This window comes from Alternaria atra (assembly GCF_907166805.1).
Source record: "Alternaria atra isolate CS162 genome assembly, contig: 32, whole genome shotgun sequence".
Taxonomy (NCBI): domain Eukaryota; kingdom Fungi; phylum Ascomycota; class Dothideomycetes; order Pleosporales; family Pleosporaceae; genus Alternaria; species Alternaria atra.
In genome coordinates this window covers 1,853,474-1,879,466 of record NW_025091331.1, presented here as the reverse complement: position 1 = coordinate 1,879,466, position 25,993 = coordinate 1,853,474, and the positions used below count along the sequence as shown (strand labels likewise).

General features: G+C 51.3%; 6 protein-coding genes across 6 annotated transcripts; 4 read left to right on the top strand and 2 right to left on the bottom strand.

Annotated features, from left to right (window-relative positions):
- Window positions 1–517: 517 nt before the first annotated feature.
- Window positions 518–2,242, bottom strand: ALTATR162_LOCUS10387 (uncharacterized protein; the record flags this gene model as incomplete). Its single annotated transcript, XM_043318023.1, has 1 exon — window positions 518–2,242. The coding sequence occupies one exon, from the start codon at window positions 2,240–2,242 to the stop codon at window positions 518–520; it is 1,725 nt and encodes a 574-aa protein (XP_043173958.1).
- A 2,468-nt stretch (window positions 2,243–4,710) lies between these two features.
- Window positions 4,711–5,797, top strand: ALTATR162_LOCUS10386 (uncharacterized protein; the record flags this gene model as incomplete). The annotated part of the gene is made up of 3 exons (XM_043318022.1): window positions 4,711–4,828; window positions 4,880–5,399; window positions 5,452–5,797. 3 exons carry the CDS (start codon window positions 4,711–4,713, stop codon window positions 5,795–5,797), a joined length of 984 nt encoding a protein of 327 aa, XP_043173957.1.
- A 1,713-nt stretch (window positions 5,798–7,510) lies between these two features.
- ALTATR162_LOCUS10385 (uncharacterized protein) lies at window positions 7,511–8,451 on the top strand (the record flags this gene model as incomplete). The annotated part of the gene is made up of 2 exons (XM_043318021.1): window positions 7,511–7,691; window positions 7,751–8,451. The coding sequence occupies 2 exons, from the start codon at window positions 7,511–7,513 to the stop codon at window positions 8,449–8,451; spliced, it is 882 nt and encodes a 293-aa protein (XP_043173956.1).
- A 2,832-nt stretch (window positions 8,452–11,283) lies between these two features.
- ALTATR162_LOCUS10384 (uncharacterized protein) lies at window positions 11,284–14,435 on the top strand (the record flags this gene model as incomplete). Its single annotated transcript, XM_043318020.1, has 4 exons — window positions 11,284–11,299; window positions 11,351–11,419; window positions 11,483–12,507; window positions 12,558–14,435. The coding sequence occupies 4 exons, from the start codon at window positions 11,284–11,286 to the stop codon at window positions 14,433–14,435; spliced, it is 2,988 nt and encodes a 995-aa protein (XP_043173955.1).
- A 494-nt stretch (window positions 14,436–14,929) lies between these two features.
- ALTATR162_LOCUS10383 (uncharacterized protein) lies at window positions 14,930–21,424 on the bottom strand (the record flags this gene model as incomplete). Its single annotated transcript, XM_043318019.1, has 4 exons — window positions 14,930–16,282; window positions 16,403–19,333; window positions 20,273–21,163; window positions 21,239–21,424. 4 exons carry the CDS (start codon window positions 21,422–21,424, stop codon window positions 14,930–14,932), a joined length of 5,361 nt encoding a protein of 1,786 aa, XP_043173954.1.
- A 672-nt stretch (window positions 21,425–22,096) lies between these two features.
- ALTATR162_LOCUS10382 (uncharacterized protein) lies at window positions 22,097–25,539 on the top strand (the record flags this gene model as incomplete). The annotated part of the gene is made up of 4 exons (XM_043318018.1): window positions 22,097–22,180; window positions 22,231–23,174; window positions 23,248–24,765; window positions 24,813–25,539. 4 exons carry the CDS (start codon window positions 22,097–22,099, stop codon window positions 25,537–25,539), a joined length of 3,273 nt encoding a protein of 1,090 aa, XP_043173953.1.
- Window positions 25,540–25,993: the final 454 nt, after the last annotated feature.

Below are 25,993 nucleotides of genomic sequence, written 5' to 3'. Positions count from 1 at the left end.
GAACGTACGATACCTAGTTGGTGGGGCGAAGAGCGAGCTGACTGGGATCAAGGTGCGGGCGTTGACATCACCGGCTAGCTACAAGACTAAATGCGCGGGAGCGTTGAGGCGCCACGGGAGCATGTCTCAATTCGGCACGGGAGCAAGAAGCTCGCGCTTGTATTCGGGCGTTTGGAGAAGGCTTCAAAAGGTGGAGATCAACGGGTGTTAGTGGACGGGAATACGTGTTCTAGAGTCGAACCAGAAGAGCAAGGATCTGCGGAGATATGCAGGTTTCGGAGAAAAGCTCGGAAAATGACGCCGAGGAGAACTAGCATGGTTCAAGTCGTTTGGGAATCGTATACTAATACGTTGTTTGCTAGGTCTGAATAAAGAGCTGCAACTTAGTAGTAATGTAAGATGCTTAGCAACTCCCTCCATCACCACACAACCTCTCGTGCACTTTTGCGACCTTACACAACCACCCTTTGTTACAGGCCGGCTCATCACTCTCGTACTCACTGCCGGCACAATACTCCTAGATGTCCAGAAGCTCAAATCTGACGAGCAGCGTACATGTAGTCTCATGGCCGCCCAAGTCCAGCATCCGAATGAAGTTCCATCCGGGCGTAACATACATCAGCCTTACCGCTGCAACAGCGAAAATTGGGTTGCGCGAGAAGCTGTCATCGCTCTTGATCAACAGGCGCAGGAAGGTCAGCTCGTTATCCTCGTACTCCCATTCTAGGACATCCTTCCAGATAGGATCGTTGGCGGGCGAGTTATCCTTGTGCATGAAGCTGGTCAATTTGTGGGGCTTGTAGGGGGCGGTCTTGCGCTTGGGTGGCATGTTGTTCATATCGTTGGGATGCACAAGGGTACATGTTAGGTAAGGCTTGATGTCATCATGGTCGCGGTCATTTGGCAAAGGAACGTCTGTTGCGCCGGCAACGTGCAGGCGAAGCTTCTTCCGACGTCCAGTGTTGAGGTTGCCAGAGCCTCCGGCACGAAGAGCCGCCGGTTTCAGAACATAGCCACCAGAGCCAGCAAAGAGTGCTTCATTGATCTGGGAGCTTGCGCCGAAAGTTTGCCAGTTGAGAGCGCATATCTGAGCGCCAATACCCCAGAATGGTACTGGTGCGAGGTTTTTGGAGGAGATGCGAGTTCCCTTGGGATAGACTCTCATCAAGTGGTGCGCGTTGTGCCGTGCGATCTTAGCGCTGTTGGAAGGAAGGTGGGCTCTAAGTCCTGACTCTGAGACATTGATGAGCTGGTGGTGAGGCGCATTGTCAAGCTCTGCTTCGAACCAGGAGTTATTGACAGGTTTGACCGACTGAGCATACACGCCTAGTTCAGCCAGTTCAGGGATAATGATACCAGCATTAGTAGCCTTCTTCTTCTCTGCATACTCATGGCGAGCTTGCTTCTGTTCTTCTTCGTCAGAACTCGAGTCGCTGCTGCTGCTTTCCTCTTCATTGGGTAGATGGTACTCCACGATGACAGCCACCTTGTTTCCAAGCTCAGCAAGAGTAACATGCTCATGCTTATTAGGATCATCTTGTTCGCGTGTGCCCTTGTCGCGAATGGCCTTGCTGAGAAGTCGGGGGCCAAGTACTTCTTGCATGATCTGTGCCAGGCGGAGCTGACCATGCGCACCGCAATGATTTTCTAGGGAGATCATGATAGGTGCCGCGTTCCTTTCATTGGCAGCTTCTTTGTCAACAACATCGCGGATCGTCTCACATACTTGGCGGAATGGTATGTTAGAGACGAGCGTATAGCCGTGCGTGACTTTTGGCTCTTCTTTGTTATCGTCGTTGTCCCAGGCGTCGATCTCAACGCAACGAGATCCAGTGTGCAACGCGATCTCGTAAGCAGAAGCATGCGATTCGCCAAAGAGTTGATGCGCCATCAGATAGGTATTGTGTGATGAGCTGATGAAGTACTCGGGAAGGGGATGATCCCTGTTGATGACCTCCGCCGGAACCTTAATGTGGCTTCTATCGAGCAGCTCTCGCAGCGCTGTAGTTGGCTCCTCACGTTTGAGGCCGGCTTCCGACTCTTGCAAAACGCCCTCTTTGACGAGAAAGCTCTTGAGTGCTTCGCTTACGCGCAGTTTGTCTTTGGTGATATGCGACTGCCGCGATGCGTGGCCGCCTCCCGCTACAGTCCCCGCATCAACAAAATCTCCCTTTTCTTCATCGTCGATCTCCTTTTTCGCAAAGGGATTGAGTTTGGAAATGCCCGATATGAGTTCGGCCATGGTAGGTTATCGTTGTGGCGCGTAGGTAAAGATGTGAGGAGTACAGCCACAGGCAGGTTCAGCTGCTGGCGGGGTCAACTGCTGGGCTTGGCTGGCGTAAAACCGGCTAACACGGAAAGTGTGGCTATGGAATGATTACGTGCTCTACTGCTTCTCCAGACAATGCAAAGGTTTCTAAAACTTTGTTGCACATGCTACATTCGATGATTCCAGTGGTCCTTCGACCAGTTGTGAGTCGTACCCACTCTTAAGACCAGATGTCCCAATCGGGTCTAGCTAGCGGAAGAGCTGGAGTCAACACTCGGGCACAGCCCGACATTGGTAGTCCTCTCCACCTCTCACGCACTGGTACAAAGATCAGATCCATAGAGAAAACTGGACTGTATCAGCAAAGATTGGTAACGGGGCTATGTTTGGGTTCGACCACTCGACGGACCCTTTGCAGTACTATTTGCGCGAAACGAGAGTCTCCGAGAGTCGAGTTCTATCGAGCATTCCCATCGCGTCGCTTGTTGCAGCGCTAAATCTCATGAAGGCTGTGTTGTTCTTATATACAGCTCTCTGTATTAGAAAAGAACCACTGATTACAATGAGGGACGCGGTAGGCTCGTTCTTGGAGCAGCCAAACTTGTCGACTCTGAACTTATGCCTCGCTTCATCTAAGAACATTGAAAGTGCACGGTATAGTTTCATTGTCGGGCCAAGAAGATGGATGGGTCGGATACATAGGTAGAAAGATACTACAAGCATGACCCGTTGAGTTAGTAGTCTTGTTATGTAAATGAGCATCTCGCTGCATTACGTTTTGGTGCTATCGACGCTCGAACACTCATTGGATATGATTCATGATACATTGTCGATTCTGTCGTAGATAACACTCTGATAGCGGACATATCACAGATCGTGCTTCCGGGTATATACTTCTCGTACAATAGCTTACTAACATACATGCTTTTGTGAAAAGAGTGGGCATCATATGCATACGCTCGGAAGGGATTGAAAATTTCGAGCGAGGCAAGAGGATCGCAAAGGTCGACGTATTTTCTGTTGCTACCGGATCAATTTACTATACCACTCATGGCGATCAGTGGCTTGCTGTATTGAATACTCTCGCAGAGCATCTTCTTTGCAGCTATCGAGGTAGGTCGCGCACATGAACATGTCTTGGACATCAAGTAGGAGCTGATTATGTATCCGGTTCTACAATCTCAAAGGCAGTACACCTTCAGATGTACAATGTATATGCGGCTACTCTCCCACCGCCTTGATTATTGTAACCATAGTCGCGAGCATCATGCTCATTGTTGGCGATGGAGTAGGCTTCATTCCTCAGGGTTTCGGAACGGATTTCGTGGGTAGTTTCAGTGCGGCGATAAGTGCAGCCTGTCATTTGCCGGCTGCTAAAAAGGACAGAGGCGGTGAGCTAGCTCTTAGGAAGGTGATGTAGGGTGTCGTTGGTGTACGATTAGATGAAGTGGGATATTCATTGTTCCTTCCCCGATCGCGCGGCGGAGAAGCTTCAAGAAGGCAAGCTATATGCTGGGCTGTGAGAAACAGCTAGACGCATCGTGGAGAATCGTGCCGTTTCCACATCAAAAGGATGGCCTGGTCGAGTTTGATTAGTTACGGAAGAGGTATTCACGGGGTGCCAAATATCGGACGTGGGAACAATGTCAAGGGACACCTATGCCTTCCCATGTCACAGCCAGATTAGGTATATGACAACGTAATCAATACTCATCCGCTACTTTCTACATGCACCTTGAAACAAAACTCGGGGAGTAGTAATCCGCAATTCGCAACAGTATCCCAAAATGGTTGAGCGATATCGTACGACACGAGTCTGTGCAGCTCTCGTTGACGAGCCTCCTTCTTTCCCAATTAAAGTACTCTCTTCGAATTTACCAGCTACTGCGTCCAAGAGACTGGACGTGGCCTCATTGACGTGTATCTTATTGGTATTACTGACGGTGTTTTGAGTCTGCCCGAGGCACCAACTGCATTCATGCACCACGAGTAAGTGTGTCAACTGCTTGAAAAGGAAACTGTCGCATCATATCATGGCAGACTACAAGTGCAACAAGTGCGGATTTAGCAGTTATCAAACGGAGTTTTGGAAGTCTGTTGAAGGTATCAATGTATAGCGCCTGGATTTTGTTTCCATAAGACCGAACTGACGGATTACCTAAGCTTGCGCTAAGTCACGATATCCCCACCTTTCGGAAGCGGGCCCGTCTACCAACTTCTTTCGGCTCCAGACCAGCACTTTCAAGACGCACTAAACGATAGCTTGCGACGTCATTGAAGCTATGGCGACGAAAAGCTCCGCATGATGCGGGATAGCACCGGATGCGGGGTCTTAGCATTGACCTCGGCGTTCAAGACGCCTTGCATAAAGCAACGTTAAAACGAGTCTTTCATGGTGTACCACCTGAATTTGCAATAGAAGAAGTATCGATATTTCGACAATGGCTGGACAAGAGTACAAATTTCCAGCGTTCGATGACCTGCCGAAGGTGAAGGATATGCCGCAGGGCAGCATATGGGGTTTCTTTGACAAAGATGGGGAGAAGGATGAAGTCGGAAGTAAGGTAGCTCCCACACGAAGTAACACCTGCACATCTAATTGTCTGACAGCTATCAACCTTCTCACCTCTGATGTCGTGAAAGCCGCTTCCAAGGAGATCAGCACCGGCGAGCACATCCAACTTGACTGGGAACTCCACAACGTCCAGTTTCCGGGTTTCAATCGCAAAGAACTGGAGCAAAAGCAGATTGATTTTGCAAATTTCTCCGAATTCTGCGCTAATGATGACGAACTTCACATCAACACGCAGGCTGGGTCCCAGTGGGATAGTTTGAAGCATTTCGCACACCAGGCTAGTGGCATGTACTACAACGGTCTCTCTCATAAGGAAGCGGCTAAGAGCGTTACGAACGGGACGCATAAATGGTGTGAAAGGGGCGGTATTGTCGGAAGAGGTGTGCTTTGCGACTGGCTTAGTTGGTATGAAGAGAAGAACGGAAAGGCACCAAGTGCGGTATCGAGGCATGAGATTCCAATTGATGAGATCGAAGAGACTCTGAAGTGGCAGGGGACTACGGTAAAGCAGGGCGACATTATGATGATACGCAGCGGATACGTGAGATGGCACAAGTACGTTGCTCTACTAGATGCACAGCTCGTCCGATATGACTGACGATTTTAGCAACGCGAACGAAGCGGAGCGCAAGAGTGGTACGCGCGATAACACTGTAGCCATCGGTCTTCAAGCCAATGAGAAGACTGTTCGCTGGCTCTATGACCGCCATTTCTCCGCGCTCGTTGGTGACACCGTGGCTTTCGAGGCCTGGCCACCTAAATTCGAAGACGGGTGGTGCCTTCACGAATGGCTCCTCGTTCATTGGGGTACCGCTATCGGCGAAATGTGGGATCTTGAGAAGCTTAGTCAGAGGTGTAAAGAAATGGGCCGATATACCTTCTTTTTGACTAGTGCGCCGCTGCATGTCAGAGGCGGCATCGGGAGCCCACCGGGAGCTATCGCTATCTTCTAGGTATGCTTCTTTACTATCACTCTTTATACTATAGCCATGCATCTTATATGTGTTAACGGATGTCAGTGCTAAAGAAGCCTGCGTGTTCGAATGGCGCAGCACGAAGGTATTACCGCTAGGTTCATCTTTATAGTCAACTTAATCCTCTTTTCAAATGATTCAAACTTGGTACCCTCTACGTGTTTGAAAATCTCTTCAAGCTCTCCTGTATATTCTCCCTTTCCCCTCCTGATGCCACTACATGTACCTAATGTAGAGGCCACCACGGTAACGTTAGTAGCTTTCGACCCTTCCTCTCGTATCTCCATATCATCTCCCCCCGCGGTATTATCTCTAACTTTGTTTCCCGATATCACAAGATTGACAGCCGACCACGAACTCAAGACGTACGTGCTAAGTCTTGACAATGAAACCATTTCATCCTAAGTCACTTGCTTGCCATACGGTCTTTCAGCTAGCTTCTTCCAGAAATTTCGGGTCAGGAATTGCCTCGGCCAAGTAGGCTTCACGGGATCCATGACGAAACTTTCCTGTACAACAATGTTCGAGTCAATCATCTCGGATACAATCTACTGACGTTGCATCTCGGCGCCGTGGACCTGTTGAATAAGTGTCGCGACAATATCGCGGAAAACTGCCGTCTCTATTGCGCAGCCGAGTTCACCTTTCCCGTTGTGCTTTTCCAAAGACCAGAAAGGCTCGGAGTACTCTTCTGGATGATTCTCCTTATCTCTAATAAAGTATGCATGAGCCGTCTCACGCACGAGTCAGAACGCAAGACAGAACACAAAACGTGCATACTGACATGATATCGGGTTCTGGTCCTTCGTGTTTGACCTTTACGCCTCATCCATCAGAATAAAACACGCATCCTCCCTTTTTCTCGACAGATTGATATGATGCACTCATCATAGCATGAGTTTGGCCATCGGCGATCTTGACTAGAAAAGTCGCAAAATACGCATTTCAGGCACTAAGCCATATTTTCCAGCTCTTTTGTAACCACTTGCTCTTCTCCTTCTCTTTTTCGCTCGTGGGATGGCCTTTCGTAACGTAGGGGATTCCGGTCACACCGGTGGAAATTCGTCGTGCTTTCCCTTATTGCCAAAGCGCAAGTGGCGAAAGAAGGCTAGATTGGACTTACTCAAAAGAAATTGTAACACCAACTGAAGCGCAGGATCAATCGAATTCCATGGATTAGACCGCTTCCCCTTCTTTGCATTGAAGTTCTCAAGCAGCTAATTGCTTGCGGCGAAGATCGGATGGATAGAGTTTGTAAGATTACCATATGGGTTACCTTTGGATTCTCAGGCGGACAGAAGAAATTTTAAGTAAGAGAAGCAACTTTGTACTTGCCAAAAAGAGAAACCGTAAGCGGCCTCGTTTAATCGCGTAATCTGGTGCGCATTATTTCGTATTACCACGTATTCTCTTCCGCAACGAGACCCGCAGACTAACACGAAACATCCGAACACCAAACCGAGAAGATGCCGCGCGGCACTGCGCCTCTTAAAGTAATGCTTGAGAGAGACAAGAGAGCGTAAGAGATGAATGCGAGAACCTAGGGACGTTAGGAAAAAAGTATATAGTAACGTCGGTAACGATCAACTGAAGCCATTGTCATCTGCTTCACTACCCCCTATCTTGTCCTCCATTATCTCGATTCATTTGTGTTTTTATTTTCTTATCAAACTGCATTTATCGCCATCACAAATGGCGTCTCACGGTCTCATTTCCAGAGGTGAAGCAGACTTCGACCTCTACCCTTACACGCCTTCTGGACCCGCTGGTTACGCATTCCTAGTACTATTCGCGATCGGAGGCTTCACTCACCTTATCATGCTCATACCACTGCGAAGTTGGTTCTTTATTCCGTTCGTTCTGGGTTGCGTGGGTGCGTCACCATACCCCATCTATTCGTCCACGCAGTACCACTAATTGTCAAACCCATAGGCGAAGCAGCAGGCTACTATGGCCGCGCATGGTCCTCATCCAATATCCGAAACGGTAGTCCTTACCTCATACAACTCATGCTCATCCTGGCGGCCGCGCCGCTTCTCGCAGCGACCATCTACATGACTCTTGGCCGCCTCATTCGCGCTCTCGATGCTACACACCACGCTGTGCTGAACCCGCGCTGGACCACGAAAATCTACGTTGTAATTGACATCGGCTCTTTTGTTTGTCAGATTATGGGATCCGCGATGCAGACTTCCGGGGATCCCGATGGAGTTAAACAAGGAAACACAATCGTGATCGCCGGGCTGGGTACGCAGTTGGTCGCTTTTGCCTTCTTCATTTTGATGGCTGTGGTTTTCCACCGGAGGCTCAATAACGAACCCACATCCACGTCACTCCGGACCCATGTAAAATGGCAGCGTTACATGTGGGCTTTGTACAGCGTTAGCATGCTAGTCGTTGTGCGGAGCATATTCCGGCTGGCAGAGTTCGTGGAGGGGCCGGAGAGCAAGGTTTATCAGACAGAGGCGTACTTGTATATCTTCGATGCGGCGCTGATGTTTGGGGTGGTGGCCACCATGGCGATCCTACACCCGGGGTTTTTGTTCAGGGCTGTTAGGAAGGCTGAAATGTTGCCGATTGGTGACGATGATGAGAATGGCGGCTACTTGCTTCGTGGAAATGGCCGGAAGTAATGTCGTGAGTAAAGAGGGGATGTTTAATATCGTCGACTTGGTAGTGTAGGTGACAAAACGCAGTTCTTTAGACCATTTTACATACCAGATTTCATCCACACAGTTTACTTGATCGACACGCTTATGAAGTTGGGGGAAGAGCAACAGCCGTGTGACGGTGGCGTCCGAAAGCGACTCGACGTTTGTGATTGCACATATGACTACAATTGCTGCTGGTCCGATAAAGCATTCGCTCATAAAGTTGACAAGTTTGAAGTGTTGTTGACGGCGATCCGGAAGAATTGGAGTGACTATCTTGTCGCAAGAGCTAAAACAACGAGACGGATTGTATAATGTCGCATATACTCTATCACAGGTATTTAGCTCGCTTTCGCACAAAAGGAAAGCTTTGAGGATGTGTAGATACCTTTTCGACCGCAACGACTCCTAACCCCACCCCGCGACTCCCATTACCGATCCACGATGTAATATATTGACTCCCCTTACGGTCTGCTAACGCCCAATTCGGGTTACTACAATACTCCGCCGGTTCCCCAACACTGTATTGCTTACTCCCTGCAGTTCTACAGTAGTTTCCACCATGGCCTCTCACTTATCCGTCTCCGATTACTCCCTCGAGTACGGCATCCTAGAGCTGCGACAACCTTTCCGCGAGAATCTTGGTACTCCTAGCACCGCTGAGGAAAGGAAAATCTTGCTCCTCGCTAGTATATATATTCTCCTGTAGAATCTTTCCGAGTCATGTTCCATGCTACCGATTGACTCGAAACAACGTGGTAATGAATCAAGTTTGTGTCATACAGCACCCTTCGCTTGCTACCTGTTCCACTCATTCTTACTTCAAAGCTAACAGCCCTGTCAGAGAGCATTGTCTCTGTTATCGCCAGTAAGTAGCCTTCGTATAACGCGAAGGCGGAGGCAAGCGATGTGTACATTGTAAGTCACAACGTCAACGGTATCGCAGCAAGCGCTCCCGCGTATCTTCATATCTTCGTCAAATTTAATCACTAATCGGTTACAGTCATGAAGAATATTATCGGTGTACTTGTTGTCGAGGTTGATCGGCCATCGAGAACTTCTTCCATGTCTAGCTAGCACCTTAGGAGTGGGCTGCGGAGTTGTACAAAAGACAAAAAGATGGGTGTAGCGAGTTGACCTACGGGTAAATGCTGTGTCGCTAGATAATCATCAGCCAAACCCACAAACTCGCAAGGAACCGCCACATTATGTAGATGGAAACTAATTACCGACTGTCATGAACAAATACTCAACGGTCCGCTCAATTGTACTCCTTGCCCATTTCTTTCCCGTTGTCACTAGTCTACTCGATATTCTTGATATACTCGAATCACAGCTCGATCGCTTTGCCGTACTCTGTCATCTCGAGAAAAACGGCATCGTTGCGGTTCTCCGTGGGTTATCGACGCGTAGAAGTAATGCGGCAAAGCACGCCAAATGCCTCTGGGAAGATGTTCTCCTGCGTTCACACGGGACTAGGAGTGACAAGCCGGTAGAAGCGGCCGGTGTGGTTGCGGTGCGCTTAGATGTGTCGTTCGTAGACTAATCCGCCAATGGTTCGTGTGTTTGGTTAAAGTGAATCTATGCCTCGGAACGTACCAAGCACTGGCGACAGGAGCATAAGAGCATCTCTAACACTTGGAAACAAGTAGTGATGTACGCTGGGGCACAGACAGCGGCTGACAGGCTTAGTGCATCGGCTGATCTTCGCCCTTACCACGCAGGCACGTCGAGAAGTCTGTGTGTAAGATCGTTCAAGGCGGGCAGATCTGAAGGGAGAGCGCTTCCAGGATTGGCCTTGTCTGAAATTTCCCAGTTTCCGAACTTCACGTGCTGGGGTAGAAGCTGTTTGATGCGTGTGTGGCGCTCATGGCCTTGGGAACATGAGAGCGACGCGCCAGCAGGACCCATTGAAGTGTATCGGTGGCGAATGAGCTGGCGCCCCACGAGATTGGATGTCGTGAACTGGAAGATGGACGTCGTCATCGTGCGAGCGGTGTGGCCGGCGGTACTCGCGCTAGTAGTGGGCCAGCCGTCTAGCGTGTCGCCAAGGAAAGCTTGGTATTTCACATGTGGCGCATAAAACAACACAAACTGGAAGGGGTGGCCGTGGACGGTCATATTGTGGTTTGACTGAGAGGGTGTTACAAGCAAAGGAAGTCAGGAAATGCACGGTCGAAAAGATTTCCGGGTAGTTGCAGGGAAGAATTTGCATACGAGGGTTGGCGCCACACTTCGCATAAGACGGAATGGAGATTGTGGCGCACAGCTCAATTACCCATGACGCAACCGGGACACATGTTTTGGCATCTTTTGGGCAACCTGGCGCCGATCGATCCCCCAAACATATCCATAGGCTCGTCATACAGGCCAGGGCGACCTCGTTCGGGCGTGGTTGGCCTCGTGCCCTAGAGAAAGCGTGCACCATTGTGGCATTGGACGACACATCATCAGGGAATTGGGCTGCCGCGCTGCTTTCTCTGCACGTCCACGGCACTCGATCGATGGCAGCGGGAAAATCATGGCCGGTAGTCGCGGGGTCAAGCAAGTTGGCCGTGGTCGGTCGCTGTTCCAAGCCCAGACTCTTCACAAGCGGGAAGCTACGACTGAGTGACGTAGTTGCTGCAATCGCGCGTGTTACCCAGCCAGCGCAAATACAAAGCTGCTTCTGCCCTCACCCGCCTTCCCTCCCACACAAACCACACTGATACCCATTACCTCGAAATACCCATCCACCCTACCTCCCATTGTTTTTCAGCTCTGCGTCCGCATTTTGATACCCCACCTTGATACCCACAGAAGCAGTCCTACACCATGAGTTCCGTAAACCGTATGTATACCTACCCCGCTTTGCCCTCAAAACATTACTAACACCAAGCAGGTCCAGTGGACTTGAAGCAGAAGGAGAAGGACGTTAACAACAAGCTACAACTTTACGGCATCGTCGAAGGTAAGTCAACACGTGCAATTGACGCGTCGCACCAGCAATATAAATGAAGCTAACCACCTCTAGCCTTCTCTAATGGAAAGGTCCCCTCCAACCAGCAGATCGATGTTGCGCTCAACTCGGCGCTCGCACATAGGGCACTCAACTCACCGTCTAAGAAACTGTCAAGCGAAGGCCAACACCTGGTCTCCGACCTAAAGAGTGTCATCGAGCAGGCCAAGATCCTACTTCTTACCAAGAACGAGGGTAACCTCCTCCAGGACTTCATCTGGCAGGCAGAGCACCTCGGAGGCAATAGCGCCAACCTTCCTAATGCCCCTGTTGATAAGGACACAGCAAAGCAACATGGAAACGAGGCGCTCAATGGTCTACGGACTCTCGGCACCCTCATCATCAGCAATGGCCAGTTCAGGAAGCTCCTCTCAGATGCTACCGTCCTTCTTCGTGACATGGCTGGCGATGCCGCTCAAAACACCGCCAACAAGGTCAAGCCCTCAGAAGACCGTCTTAACCGCCTAGACGAGCCTGCTGAGGACAACACCTGGCACGACACCTCCGACCTGAACCGCGAGAACCTCCGCAACCAAGCTAAGAACAGCCTGCCCTTTGGCAACAAGAACAGGGACGAGACCAAGAGTGAGTTGAAGGAGCATGCCAAGGACATCAACCAGGCTGCCAACCCAGACGGTTCTCGTGATCCTCAACATACCGCCCAGCTCGGCGCCCATGAGGGCCAGTCTGGTCAGAGCACTGGTATCGATGCTCGCGGTGCTTTGGAGACTGCCAAGCAGAAGGTTGACGCGAACACTTCTGAGGAGGACAAGAACATGGCTCGCGCCCGTCGTGACCAGATGAACAACTACCTCAAGGGCAAGATGCCTGAGGAGCGTCGCGAGCAAACAATCTGGCGTCTTAAGAAGATGGTCGTCGAGATTCAGGGACACCAGGATTACCAGCGTGCCATCGAGACTCTCCTCAGCCTCGCCGAGCAGTACTCTGGCCATGGTAGGAACCTAGGTCAGCAGGGCAAGGGCTCCGTTCAAGGTGCGCATCAGAATGATGCTCTAACTAATGCTGAAGCTAATCTCAAGGTGCGTATTTAGGCTTCCTTTCCGAAAACAAATGGCTGACCAACATGAAGACTCTGCTCGAGCGTTTCGCTAACAACACCTCTTTCGACGACCTCATCGAGTCCATCAACCAGGTCTACAAGGACGCCGACCAGGACCCTGAGCTCAAGAACTGGTTCACTCGCATTAACCACTTCATTCGCAAGACCCTACAGCAGCAAGGTTTCATCCTTGAGGACCGCAGCAACGAGGAGTGGAACCAGATCTACGATGACGGTCACCGCCTCCTCCGTGGCCGCTACCGTGGCCACACTGACCGCATCGCTGACGAGTTCAAGTTCATTGGCGAGCAGTTCGACGCTGACCCTCAGAACAAGCAGTTCGCTCAGTCCGTCAACAAGCTCTTCCTTGACCTCGGTCAGGATGAGAATGGCCAGACCGTCTTCAAGCCTCACCTTCTTAAGGACTTGAGCGACGTCATCCTACCTTCCATCTTCGAGAACGTCCGCTACGTACCCATCCCACGTATCGAATACAGCGACTCAATGGTCGATGCCGTCGTTGAGAACCTAGTCATTGAGGGTGACAACCTTGCCCCGAACTCGTTGGAGTTTGGTTCAGACAACTACTGGCGCTGGGGACGCAAGTCCATCTCGAGCAAGAACAAGAACAAAGTTATGCTCTCAGTCTCGGGTGTACAGATGGACCTCAGGGATGTCTCATACTACATCAAGCGCAAGCAGGGCTTCCCCTCCATCACCGACAAGGGTGTTATGGACATCTTCATGGGAGGCTCCGGCTTCAGCTTCAAGGTCGAGATGGAGACTGCTGACAAGGCCCGCGAGAACAACGCGCAGACCCACTTCTTCAAGGTCACCAAGGTTGAGTCTGACATTAAGAACCTTCAGATCAAGATGAAGAAGAGCAACCACAAGCTCCTCTTCAACATGTTCAAGCCTCTTCTCCTGAAGGTCATGCGTCCTGTTATTCAGAAGGTCTTGGAAAAGCAGATCAAGGACTCCGCTAACCAGATTGACGGCATTCTCTTCGATATCAAGACTGAGGCAGACCGTGCCGAGGCTGAGGCCAAGCGCAACCCCGACCCTCAGAACATCCAGAACATGTACCAGCGCTACGCCTCTGCTGTGCAGCACCGCATCATGCAGGGCAAGCAGAAGAAGGAGCAGATCAAGGAGAAGGCCAGCGACACCCAAGTCAACATGGCTGTCACTCAGCACGACTCCATTTTCAAGAACATCTCCTTGCCCGGAGGTATCTCTTCCAAGGCTACCGAGTACAAGGAACTTGCTGCCAAGGGTGACAGGTGGGAAAGCCCCATTTTCTCTATTGGCTCTGCCAAGGAGACCTCCAGCCTGCCCCAGGTTGGCAAGGTCACTCGCAAGCCTCACGGCCGTGCGGGCGGTTACGGTAGCTCGGGTGACGAGTCTCGTGGTCTTGGTGCCTCGCAAGGCCTCAACCCATCAGCAAACCAGTACGATAGCCAGTACAGCAATGCTGGTGGTCTTGGTGCTAGTCAAGGCCTCACTAGTGGCCAGGGTCTTACTGGAGGTTCCGGCCTCACTGGTGGCCAAGGCCTTACGGGTGGTCAAGGTCTTACTGGCGGTCAAGGTCTTACTGGCGGTCAAGGCCTTACTGGTGGTCAAGGTCTGACTAGTGGCGCTCCTGCCTCTGGTTTGGCTGGCGGTATTCCTTCCACCACTGGTGGCAGCCACGGTTTCGGCACTCAGGTCGACGATGCCTTCAACACCACTGGCACCGGCGCCCCTGTTGGCTCATCTGGTCTTGGTTCATCTGGCCTTGGATCTACCGGTCTTAACAACCCCGCTACCGGTACCAGCTCTGCCACTCACCCCTCTGGTGCTCCGGCCCCTGGAGAGTACAACACTACCTTCGGTGACCAGAACCCTGTCTTCCAGGGCCGCGCTTAGATGCTTGTTCGTCGACCAGTGATACCCGGTATGCTTGGGGGCCGCAAGTCATAATTACGACTTTCCTACCTTTTGATCATGGATGATACCACGATTGCGCCACGGCGCATGCGCACATGAGTAGAAAATGGCACGTTTTTGGTTGTTCTTTCTTGTTTTCAACGTATGGTGGAACATGGAGGAGAATAATTGCGCCCGTAATGAGGAAGTAGCTGCAAGGGCTGACCTTATCCTGTTAACGGGCTTTGGTTGAACAAAATTGCTAGTTTGTCGCTACTGACATCTTCCTGTAGTAATAGTTAATGCATAGGTGCTTGAAAACTTCGTTCCATCTTCACTTGAATGTGATGCTATTCTTCACGCAAACACGAAGCATGTGGAGCATGTTGGTATCGCATGTTACAAACGGTGAGTTTTCATCCAATAGTAGAAGTACAGCTGTGAAAGGAAGAAACAGTGTGTCTCTTTTTTTCATTGAATGGCCTGATCCAGCTTTACCATGTGTCCTCGCGAACGATACCCGTAGATCGCTGCCGCCGCTCAGGAACCCCATACTCATCAGAAACAGGTACCGCATGTCTTACTGTATGGCGTCTATCGTCTCTGTCATGCCTTTGATTTCGGGTTCGTGACTTCTTGACCCATTTATATTCATCTCCGTGGTCCCTCGACCATTCATCCTCATCGTATACCCTTCGGTGTGAGGCAGTTGTAGCGCCATGTATTCCCGCTCGTCGTACATCTGATCGTGTTGAGATTGGTGGTGGGCCGCTGCGCAGGATGCTTTCGATACTGCTTCGGCGAACTGAACGGTATGGCCTTGTTCGATTGGAGTAGTAGTAGTTGGAATGAGATCGCTCACGTGGGTCTGCATAGATATCATCATAGCGACGTTTTTCTCTCCTGGGTGTCCCTGATACGAACTCGTCGTACATATCGTAGTCATCTAGGCGTGAAGACCTGTATCGTGGCACCGGCAGAGGAGGAGGCGGTGGTGGTTGTGGTGCCATGGAGATGGGCTCGGCGTAAGACTGTGTTCGAACTTCGGGTCGGTATATACGTTCCTGTGATACGTGCCATTGGGGGGTCGTTTCGTAGCGCGAATTGTACCACGCATCTTCTGTCTCAAATTGATATGCCCTGGTAGGTATCTCGGGTAATGGACTGGCGAATTCGGCTTCGCCGGCCCCGCTGAAGGAATCCGTTGTGCTGCTAGATCCGCTGTTGAGCTTCAGTGGACGTTTCCGCTGTGGTACACTTATACCACCAGCTTCGATGGTCTTCTCATCGCGTCCCAGAGCTTTGTGGTAGATTGATGCCATCGAATGGCGTATGTCATCGCCGTTATACCCGATGAGTAAGCAGGAGCCCACCGTCACAATTGTCAGTGGTATAGCAACACTCCAAAACAGACTTTGCTTCTGGTTCATGTCTCTGATATCAGCTGTATTCATGCCGAAGTAGCTGGTGACAAATGAAAGCGGCAGGAAGATGACCGTAACGACTGTGAAGACCATAATGGCCTTGCCGTGATCTTCTTCATTGATCTCAAGCATCTGCTTTGTACGATCAGAGAGTGGGCCGCAACGGCGAATAAGATCCACATAGTCTTCTCGAGCCAAGGAGAGATGGTCTAGACAAGTATCGATCAGAGTGCGCTCATATGGAAACATGCCTCGACGAGATGGCATGTCTGCTTCGTACGTCGAGTCTTCAAGAACGCTCAAGTAGTTTTGAACAAGATTAGTTTGCCACGTGTTTACTGAGATCAAGACTTGCAACTCTTCTTGGATGAGATTGATGGCCCGAAGGAGGCGCTTGCTTGGTCGGTCGTTAACTTCGAATTGCTAGAGAGAGTTAGCTAGAACTAAGGAAGTCCTTTTGTGGTGTTTGTGCTGTTGTTTACTCATGGTACGTTGCTAAACTCTCTGCTAGGATCATCTAGCATGGAAGGAAGGTACACTTACAACCGTGGTCACGTATTCACGGAACATGTCGCCTACGGTCTTGGACTTTTCGAAAGGCTTCACCAGCAGCCTCCTCATCAACCATGCGCATACGAATTCCGGTCCCAGGGAGAGATGCTTGGATATATCAAGTGGCGGTTCCGGTCTGGCCATTTTGCACAATGCAAGCCGAGTAACACGCAGCGATCGTTGTGCGTCCTTGCCAAAGCCCCTTAGTACACCAAGACCCATCTCCGAATATGGCAGGTTGTAAGTGTCCCGGAGAAAATCATCCTGCTCGTAGACCTTTCTAGTTTCGTGTAACGCTCGCTCAATCGCTAGATAGAAGACAATAATTCTGCGAAATGCTTCTACAAATTCCTGTGGCCTATTATATAGCGAGGACATCTGCCCATCTTCATTCTGAACTCCTTCAGCAAGATCCCTTGCTTGAACAAACATATCCTTCGCGGCTGTGCCGGCTTGAGTAAGTATTGCTAAAGCACCGTCATTGGTATATTCGAGCCTGTATTGCGCGTCATTGATCACCCAGTCGTGTACATTTGTATCCAAAGGTGTAATCTGCAAGGGCTTATCAGGCCTTGAGCCAGTGTTTACTCCCGTTGCATCCATAGACTTTGTTGCATGTCGCTCAACATGATGTAATGCAACCTGTGGGTTGTCGAACGACCTCATTTTACTACACCGCCTGCAACGTAAGACTGACTTCTTCAGTCTGTCACTGGCATCCGGAAGTGACACCGGATGGGAATGAGCAGAGGTGCGAATGTACCAGGCACGATCAACCAAATCGGGATGTTTCCACTCAGGATCAGAGTAGGGCTTGTGGCCAGGTTCAAATGATCCACGTTGTTCTATGGAGCTCACATAGTTGTTGATGTTCTCCAAGGCGCCCGAAATTTTGCGCAGTGTGACGCTACAATCCAAGTCATTGACGAAGAGTTTCAAAGTTGCCTGGATAGTGTCGAAGAGTTCCGCTGATCGCTCGAGAATGTCAGAGATTTGAGTCCTAACGATTCTTTGATGGAACGTAATGCCTGACACTGGTTGCCTTGCTCGTTTGGCGCGGTCTTTCAATTCGGCTTGATGCGTGCAAACATCACTGTACTTCGCCTCAGGCAAGGCTTGGTAATAATCAGTCGATGCAAAAGCGTAGTCGACAGAGTCACGAGGATGTTCTAGGGTTTTAGATGTCATGGCCTTTTCCACCTGATCCAAGCAAGTGGTGAGCCCGTGTGGGTTCAATGTACTAGGGGCTGTGAACTTTCCGTCACTCCTCGATGTACCGTTGTTGTTGGACTGCGGCCAGTTAAAAAAAGGTGGGACTGATGTGGAGGATTCTACTGCCGCTTGGCCGGAGTTAGATGCATCTTCACCTGGCCTACGATCGTCTTGGTCGCTTGAAATCGTGATATTGATCACAACAAGATCGGCTGCTCGGGTAACAACCCTCTTCCAGTCTCTAGGGCCAACGATCATACTGCTATCTCGTGTTTGAAGTTCCATTTTGATCCAACTGTCAAGCACGCGATCTCCAGGGGTGTAATTGAGCTCGAGAGTTCTCGCTTCCAGCTGAAAATAGGACCTGCAGCTGCTGATAGGAAAATCAAATTTACGGCCGTCGAGATTGGTGATACGAACAGTTGTCAGCTCGTTCTCCACAGTGCTTTTCTTGCCCAGCTGCTTGATATCTCCTTCAACAATATTGATTGACCTTCCCATAGTCGTAGGAAGAGGCTCATGTCCGCATGTTACGACGACACTTGATCCAATATTCATGATCCAAAGGTTCGGAACGTGGATGATGTTGTGGGAGTGATCGTTGTTGAATTTCCTGTAGGATTGCTCCTCGTCTCGCTCACGAACTGGCTCATATGGGTAGAACGACTGCATCAAGGTGCGTGGCGGAAACAGAGGATTGTCTAAACCAGGAGACTTCGTTTTCGCCTGCTCGAGGCCGAGATAGGGCACGCAGCTGAATATGACCGAATGAGGGTCCGTTTGATCAGACTCATCTGCTCGAAGGACGGTACCGGGCTCGATGAATTTACCGCCTAGGAATGGCTTAACTTTGTCTCTTTGCAGTTTTGTCAACATCTCGCCGGTAAGGATTTGCAAGCGACTTGAGAGATGTGGGATGGTAGAGCAAAGGTTTCGGAAGCGATCAAAGTCGAGTTGTGCAGCACTGATGTGGTACCACGTAAATGCGACGCTCGCTTGTAACAGAGTGTTCTCCGGGCCTGGTAGGGTGCAGATTTGAAGCATACTCCGACCCTCAGACTCCATCATCGATACTTTGATCATTCTTCTTGTTTCAACATTGCTCTCGGTCACATCTTTGTTCCCGCTTATCGTTTCTTTAACTTCTCCTTGGCTTCCCGGTCCTTTGGGCGGCACGAGGTGTAGTCGCTTCGTCTCCACCTGGAAAGAGAGCTTGTTGCCTTCACTATCCACTGGAGCCACTACATCACGAGGTGGCGGCATTCTGTCAATAGTGATATCGTGCTCATCAAAAGGTGATTCTTCATCGCTGTCCAAGGCGTAGCTTCCAGTAGACTCATCTTCTGTAGTGGTGGCGCTTTCTGATCCTCGCGTGGGCGAGATCGGATGCAGAACCTCGAAGGTAACCGCACGCACATCCTCGGGACTGTCTCGAACACGTTCTACACGACGTGCATTTCGCGAACTTGGTCGTGACCGTGACCGCGACCGCGACCGCGGTGGTGAACTCATGTGCGAACTGTCGGTAAATTCAATTTGAATGGTCGAATTCGGTCTAACGATAGCATCCCAAGCACTGGGCAGGATGGTCGCGCCGTCGATAGTCTGTATCCTATAACTTCCATCTTCGATGCTGTCAATCTTTTCTTGCCTAGATCGGCGGCTTTGATTTGAATTCTGATATATCTCCTTCCAAAGCTGTTTGGCAGCCTGTAGAACGTGTCAGTACTGGAAAGTCTCTCGTCAGTACGAAAAAGCTCGTTTTGGAAGTTGTACCTCATATGACCGGAGTCGATCGAATGGGAAAACATAACGAGAGCCCTGATGGTCGCACAGATAAACAACCTCATCCTGGCGTGAGGGACGCCGCGAGGTTTCTGTATCTTCCATCTGACCCCCCATGCATCGACAATAAGCGCATGCAGAACAAAGCTACTGTAATGTCACGAAACAAAAAGGAGGAAGACATGATGTGTTTAAAGCGATGCGAGGTCAGACGCTAGGCTCTGCAAGTGAGCTTCGAGCTCAGCTCCTCGCTAGCGTCAGATCAGGCCAGCCATCTTAAACTGGCTGCAAGTGGAGCACGCGTGCCGTGCCGCCAGGCCATGCCACGCGATCCTTCGAATATTTGATAATATTGTCCCATCGTAAGTTCGCAACGGTCACAAATTGTGCAAATAGTAAAATTAAGAAATCTGAATTCAAGCCCAGATCAAGGGCGACCGGCAATTACAAGGCCTACTACTACACACTAAATCTGGCAACTGTGGACAAAGGAAACAATCTGCGAGGGAACATGCTGCAATATCCAATATCGTCGAGCAAGAGTATCCAACTGGTATCAAAGGGCCCCATCGATGGGCGGCGGTAAAACTGAAGTCGTAAATCGTAATGGTATCATAAGGAGATAGTGTCAAGGGAGTGTTGGCGCGATTAGTGGTGGCGGTGGAGGGTGGGTTAGTCGGAGAGTATACGGGTGCCAGGGTATGTACGATTGGTGTTTGGAAGGAGCTTTGGGAGGGCGAGCGGGGGTCATCTAATGGCGAGAGGCTGCTGGGCCGGTGACATAGGTGAAGGCAAGAGGCTCGGGGTTGCGGGTTGAATGTTTATCGTGTTGGGAGTTGCCTGCTGTATGCGTGTCTGGGGCACATCCTTCTTCTTGACCAGCAAACTCTTGAACGCGCCTAGCCATTTGGCTAGCGAGTCTTCGTTTGAAGCGCAGAATTTGTAATTCTTCTCCTCGCATATGACCTGCATGCAGTATTGCTTGCTTCGCGAGACGGGATCTATGTCGACGGCATCGATGATACTGGTAAAGGGAATGATATGGGTCGCCGAGTATTCGTCGTCGTTTTTGTAGAAGGCAAGGCACTTTGGCCGCAGGACCACCCAGACCTTCTTCCACTGGCGCACACCGCCTTTGGACTTGAGGACATATAGCCAGCCATGATATACTACGCGCTCATCGTCGGGCGTGGCGCCGATGCTGCTCTGCTGGCTCGCATTACGTTGCTGTTGCGGTGTCCTAGGGGGCAGGGAGTTGTTGGAGGCTTGGTTGGTGTCGGAGAAGTCGAAGTCGGAGATTGAGGCGCGCTCGCCGCCGGAGTAGTTGAGGGCTTGTGAGGGACGTCGGGCGCTGTGCATGTTCTCTGGGGCGACGGAACTCGTGGGCCTCGGCTCTGTCTCGGAGGAGCTCGAAACGATGTTTTCTCTATTGGGCCGGCCAAAGCCTGCAAATGTCTTCTTCCCGGCTGTAGGGCTCATGATGGTCATCTCAGTCTCGTGTTCGCCGATGCGTGCCTCGGTGCGTATAAGGTGCACCCATTCCTGAGCCTCCTTGTCCGTCGATGCGCCCAGGTGGTAGTTGCGGGCGGGCGAGAAGATGCCAAAGACGTGCTCCATCTTCTTCTTCGAGTCCCTCTGGCGCGCGACTGCCGTGATCTCGGACAGGTTGATCTGGTGTCGCAGCTTGGTCTCGTTCTTGTCCTTGTAAATTGAGAGGCAGTTGGGGCGCAGGACGATGTAGACGGGCTTCCATTGCTGTGCACGTGTTAGTAGACGTCATGGCATACTAGTCGGCGGCGTGCGTGCCTTTGTCTTCCTCGTGCGCTTCACGACAGTGCCGGCCTTGATGATGCGGTCGAATTCGAAGCAGCCGTTCTGGTTGACGGGCGACATGATGTCGATGCTGGCACTGACGGTCTTGATGCTGTGTACATTGGGCGGGTCCAGCTTGATGCCAGCAGAGCGCATCGCAATGGGTTTGGTGGGCGTGTGCTGGCCGTCCAGTGTCGCTGCCATGTCGGCGGTAGGTGTCACATTCACGGGAGGCGGGGTGGGCGGTATGAGTGGCTGCAGGCTAGGTGGTATGAGTGAAGGTCGGCTATAGGGGCGTTGGCATGCTCGAGCGCATTGGTTATATCCCGAGTGTTATGGGAGATCGACAGACGGCAGGCGAGCGAAAGGACAGGGGGAATGCATGGGGCGCAACCCGCACCAGCGACAGCAGGCGCACAGGCTATAAGGACATCATAGGCAGGAAGGCCGAAGTGGTGAGGTCAAACGAGAGGCCGCCGACGAAGCAAGCACTATCCAAGGCGGGAGGGCATGCATGCGACGCTTCGGCAGGGAGGCCGTTGGGTTGCATATGGCTATGTCAGCAGGGTCTGACGTCTTGGTGCAGCTGGACCGCCACCAAAAAATGAGCCATAGTGACGATGGGTTTGGCAGGGACCTTGGTAGCGCCTTTGTTTCATCCATATCTGCCGCCATCGTCCAAAACCACACAACAAATCTGTAACCTCAACACCTGCTGCACTTTGGACCCCTCCTCCAATTTGCCCATTTTGGCTTGCGCGCTTCTGATCTGCAGTGAAACGGCCTCCCCCGCCCTCTACTGGCCTGCCTCGATACGCGAAACACGACAACCGCCTCAGACCTTGTAGCGGCCAGTCTCGACCGCACTCGCCCAGGATGCCTGTCGTTCCGAGCGACAAGCTGGTGTCGCTGCAGCAGGCGGCTGATGGCATCAGGAACATCTGTATCTTAGCTCACGTGGTATGTTGGCTGACTATGCGCGTGGATGCGACATGTGCTGAATGCAGCAGGACCATGGCAAGACGTCCCTTACAGATGCCCTCATCGCCACCAATGGGATCATCTCCCCCAAACTTGCCGGCAAGATTCGCTACCTCGATTCGAGACCCGACGAGCAGTTGCGCGGTATCACCATGGAGTCGTCCGCCATCTCCCTATACTTTTCCCTCCTGCGACGGTCCGCGCCCGAAGCACAGCCAGAGCAGAAGGAATTCTTGATAAACCTCATAGACTCGCCCGGACACATAGACTTCAGCTACGAGGTCTCTACAGCATCGCGTCTCTGCGATGGCGCTGTCGTGCTCGTAGACGCCGTAGAAGGTGTGTGTAGTCAGACCGTCACAGTGCTGCGACAGTCATGGATAGAGAAGCTGAAGCCTTTACTCGTCATCAATAAGATGGACAGGCTAATTACAGAACTGAAGATGAGCCCTGGAGAGGCATACACACATCTGAGCAAACTGCTCGAACAGGTAAACGCCGTCATGGGCAGCTTCTACCAAGGCGAGCGCATGGAGGATGACCTCCGATGGCGCGAGAAGATGGAAGAGAGACTAAATGCTGCAGCTGAGAATACTGAAACACGATCCTCATCCATACTAGAAAATGGCGACAGCATTGACACCACGAGCACACCCGCCGAGTACGAGGAGAAGGACGACGAGGACATCTACTTTGCCCCAGAGAAGAACAACGTAATATTCGGCAGTGCCATTGATGGCTGGGCCTTTACGGTAAGACAGTTCGCCAGCCTGTATGAGCGAAAACTAGGCATCAGGCGCTCCATTCTCGAAAAGGTACTTTGGGGCGATTTCTACCTAGACCCCAAGACGAAGCGCGTACTCAGCTCCAAGCATCTCAAAGGTCGTCATCTAAAGCCCATGTTCGTCCAGCTTGTCCTAGACAACATATGGGCCGTATACGAGGCCACTACAGGAGGTAACAACGGGAAGGGGTGCGTGGATTTCCTTTCCTTATGTGATTTATCCGCATGTATCATAGCAATATACTTATACTTTTCATTACAGAGATCCTGCTTTGGTCGAGAAGATCACCAAGTCGCTCAACCTTAACCTTCCAGCACACATTATGCGCTCTCGCGACCCTCGCGCACTCCTAATGGCTCTCTTCGCAGCTTGGCTCCCACTGTCAACTGCTTTACTAGTTTCAGTCACCGAATACCTGCCTCCACCTTCCAAAGCACAATCTGAGCGCATGCCCGACATCATCGATAGCTCGCCGGGTGCCGACTACGTTGCTCCAGAAGTGCGCGACGCCATGACCAACTTCAAAGCCTCCAAGGACGATCCTGTCGTAGCCTATGTCAGCAAGATGATCTCCGTGCCGTCTAGCGAATTGCCCCAGAACAAGCGAAGAGGTGGTGCGCTCACGGCTGAAGAGGCAAGGGAGATGGGACGGAAGAAGAGGGCAGAGATTGCTCGGCAGCAGGCTATCGCAAACGGTGAGGATGCTGACGTCGGCGGGGTCACGGATGCCCTGAGTTCTGCTGCTATTGGAGAAACGGAGACGCCTGTCGAAGAGCCGCCAGAGCCAGACGTAGAAGCTGAGCATCTCATCGGATTCGCGCGTATCTTCTCTGGTACCCTGAACGTTGGCGACGAAGTCTACGTTCTTGGCCCTAAATTCACCCCAGCAAATCCGCATGCCGCTCCAGAGCCTCAGAAGGTCAAAATCACCGCCCTGTATCTGATGATGGGTCGTGGTTTGGAGCCATTGACCTCAGTGCCGGCTGGTGTCGTCTTTGGCATTGGTGGACTTGAGGGCCACATCCTAAAGTCCGGCACCCTCTGCTCTCAGCTTCCTGGATCTGCCAATCTTGCTGGTGTTCAGATGGGTTCAGAACCTATTGTGCGTGTTGCGCTCGAACCTGAGAACCCATACGATCTAGACAAGATGATCAAAGGCTTGAAGCTTCTTGTCCAAAGCGATCCTTGTGCGGAGTACGAGCAGCTGCCAAGTGGAGAGCATGTTATCCTGACAGCCGGCGAACTGCATCTTGAGCGATGCTTAAAGGATCTCAAAGAGCGGTTTGCCAAGTGCGAGATTCAGGCCGGTGAGGCTATTGTACCTTACCGAGAGTCGATAGTGGCCGCGACCGAGATGAATCCGCCTAAAGATCCCAACCTACCTCGAGGAACCGTTGTTGGTGAGACTGCTAGCAAGCACGTTTCCGTTCGCCTGCGAGTCCGTCCATTACCATCTAGCGTGACTGAATTCCTAGGAAAGAATGCGGGTGCGATTAAGAAGCTATACTCCGAACGACGAGCCGAAGACGAAGGAGAGCATGCCCCACATCGTGTGCACGGTGCTGAGGACGATGGTATACAAGAAGCTGAACAACGCGAAATCGGACAGAGTCTGAGCTTCGAAGAGTTCAAGAAGCAGCTCAAGGAGGCGTTTGCCGAGGCAAAGGGGCAGAAAGAGATCTGGACCGACGTGATTGAGAAGATCACAGCCTTTGGTCCCCGGAGAATAGGACCAAACATCTTGGTCGACGCGACCAAGGATGGGATATGTGGTAGAGCGTGCGTACATCTCTCTGCATCTTGACTTCATTGCTAACCCTACGCAGACTCCGCGAATCGTCTTCACCAGATGCTGACACGGACAACTCCACCGACCGCACCATATCCGCACGCACTTTCTCCTCTACCATCGCATACGCCTTCCAACTCGCCACCGCACAAGGTCCCTGCTGTGCCGAGCCCGTCCAAGGCATTGCAGTGTTTCTCGAAGACGTTATACTCAACATCCCTGATGATGAGAGCGCACAAGACCGCGGCCGCTTGACCGGTGAGGTCATTAAAGCAGTCCGCTCATCGATTCACCAAGGCTTCCTGGACTGGTCACCCCGCATGCTTCTCGCAATGTACAGCTGTGAAATTCAAGCGTCGACCGACGTCCTCGGTCGCGTCTACGCCGTCTTGACGCGCCGTCGCGGAACTATTCTCTCTGAAACTCTCTCTTCAACATCGTCTGCTTCTACCACCGGCTCGCAGACCTTCACCATCAACGCGCTTCTCCCCGTCGCCGAGTCATTCGGCTTCAGCGACGAGATCCGGAAACGCAGTTCCGGATCTGCGAGTCCGCAGTTGAGGTTCGCTGGTTTTGAGATGCTAGACGAGGATCCCTTCTGGGTGCCGTTCACTGAAGATCAACTTGAGGATTTGGGTGAGTTGGCGGATCGAGAGAATGTCGCGAAGAGGTATGTCGATAAGGTTAGGAGGAGGAAGGGACTCAGAGTTGCGGGTGAGAAGGTGGTTGTTGATGCGGAGAAGCAGAAGACGTTGAAGAGGTAGTGGTGGTGTGTAATATAGGAGGTGGGAAACACTGTCTTGCTTCCTTTGAAAACAATTCACGCTCGAGATTGATTATGAGGGTTCTGTAAATACAGATTTGAAGTGAAGCGCCAAGGATTCTTTTTGAATTTTTCCATGCTGCTGCTCTGCGTTCCCAAAAAGAAGACCAAAAGATGCGACGTGGAGATCGTCTCCTCCTCTTCCAAATGCACAAATCATTGTTGCATGCCCCCCGGAACATCTGGGCTCTAAAACAACCTCACTCTTGCGATTTGCTATGTTCTTGCCCTCCTTGCAGCCGTCCTCATATTCTTCAAATTCATTTGCTGAGGTGTCAAGGCGGTCCAGATGCCTCCTGAAAACTTCCATGGTATGTAGTCAACTGGACCTTTGTCAACAAGAAGAAACACTTGCCGGGCACCATGTGATGGATTTTCGTTGAAGGAGAGATGGG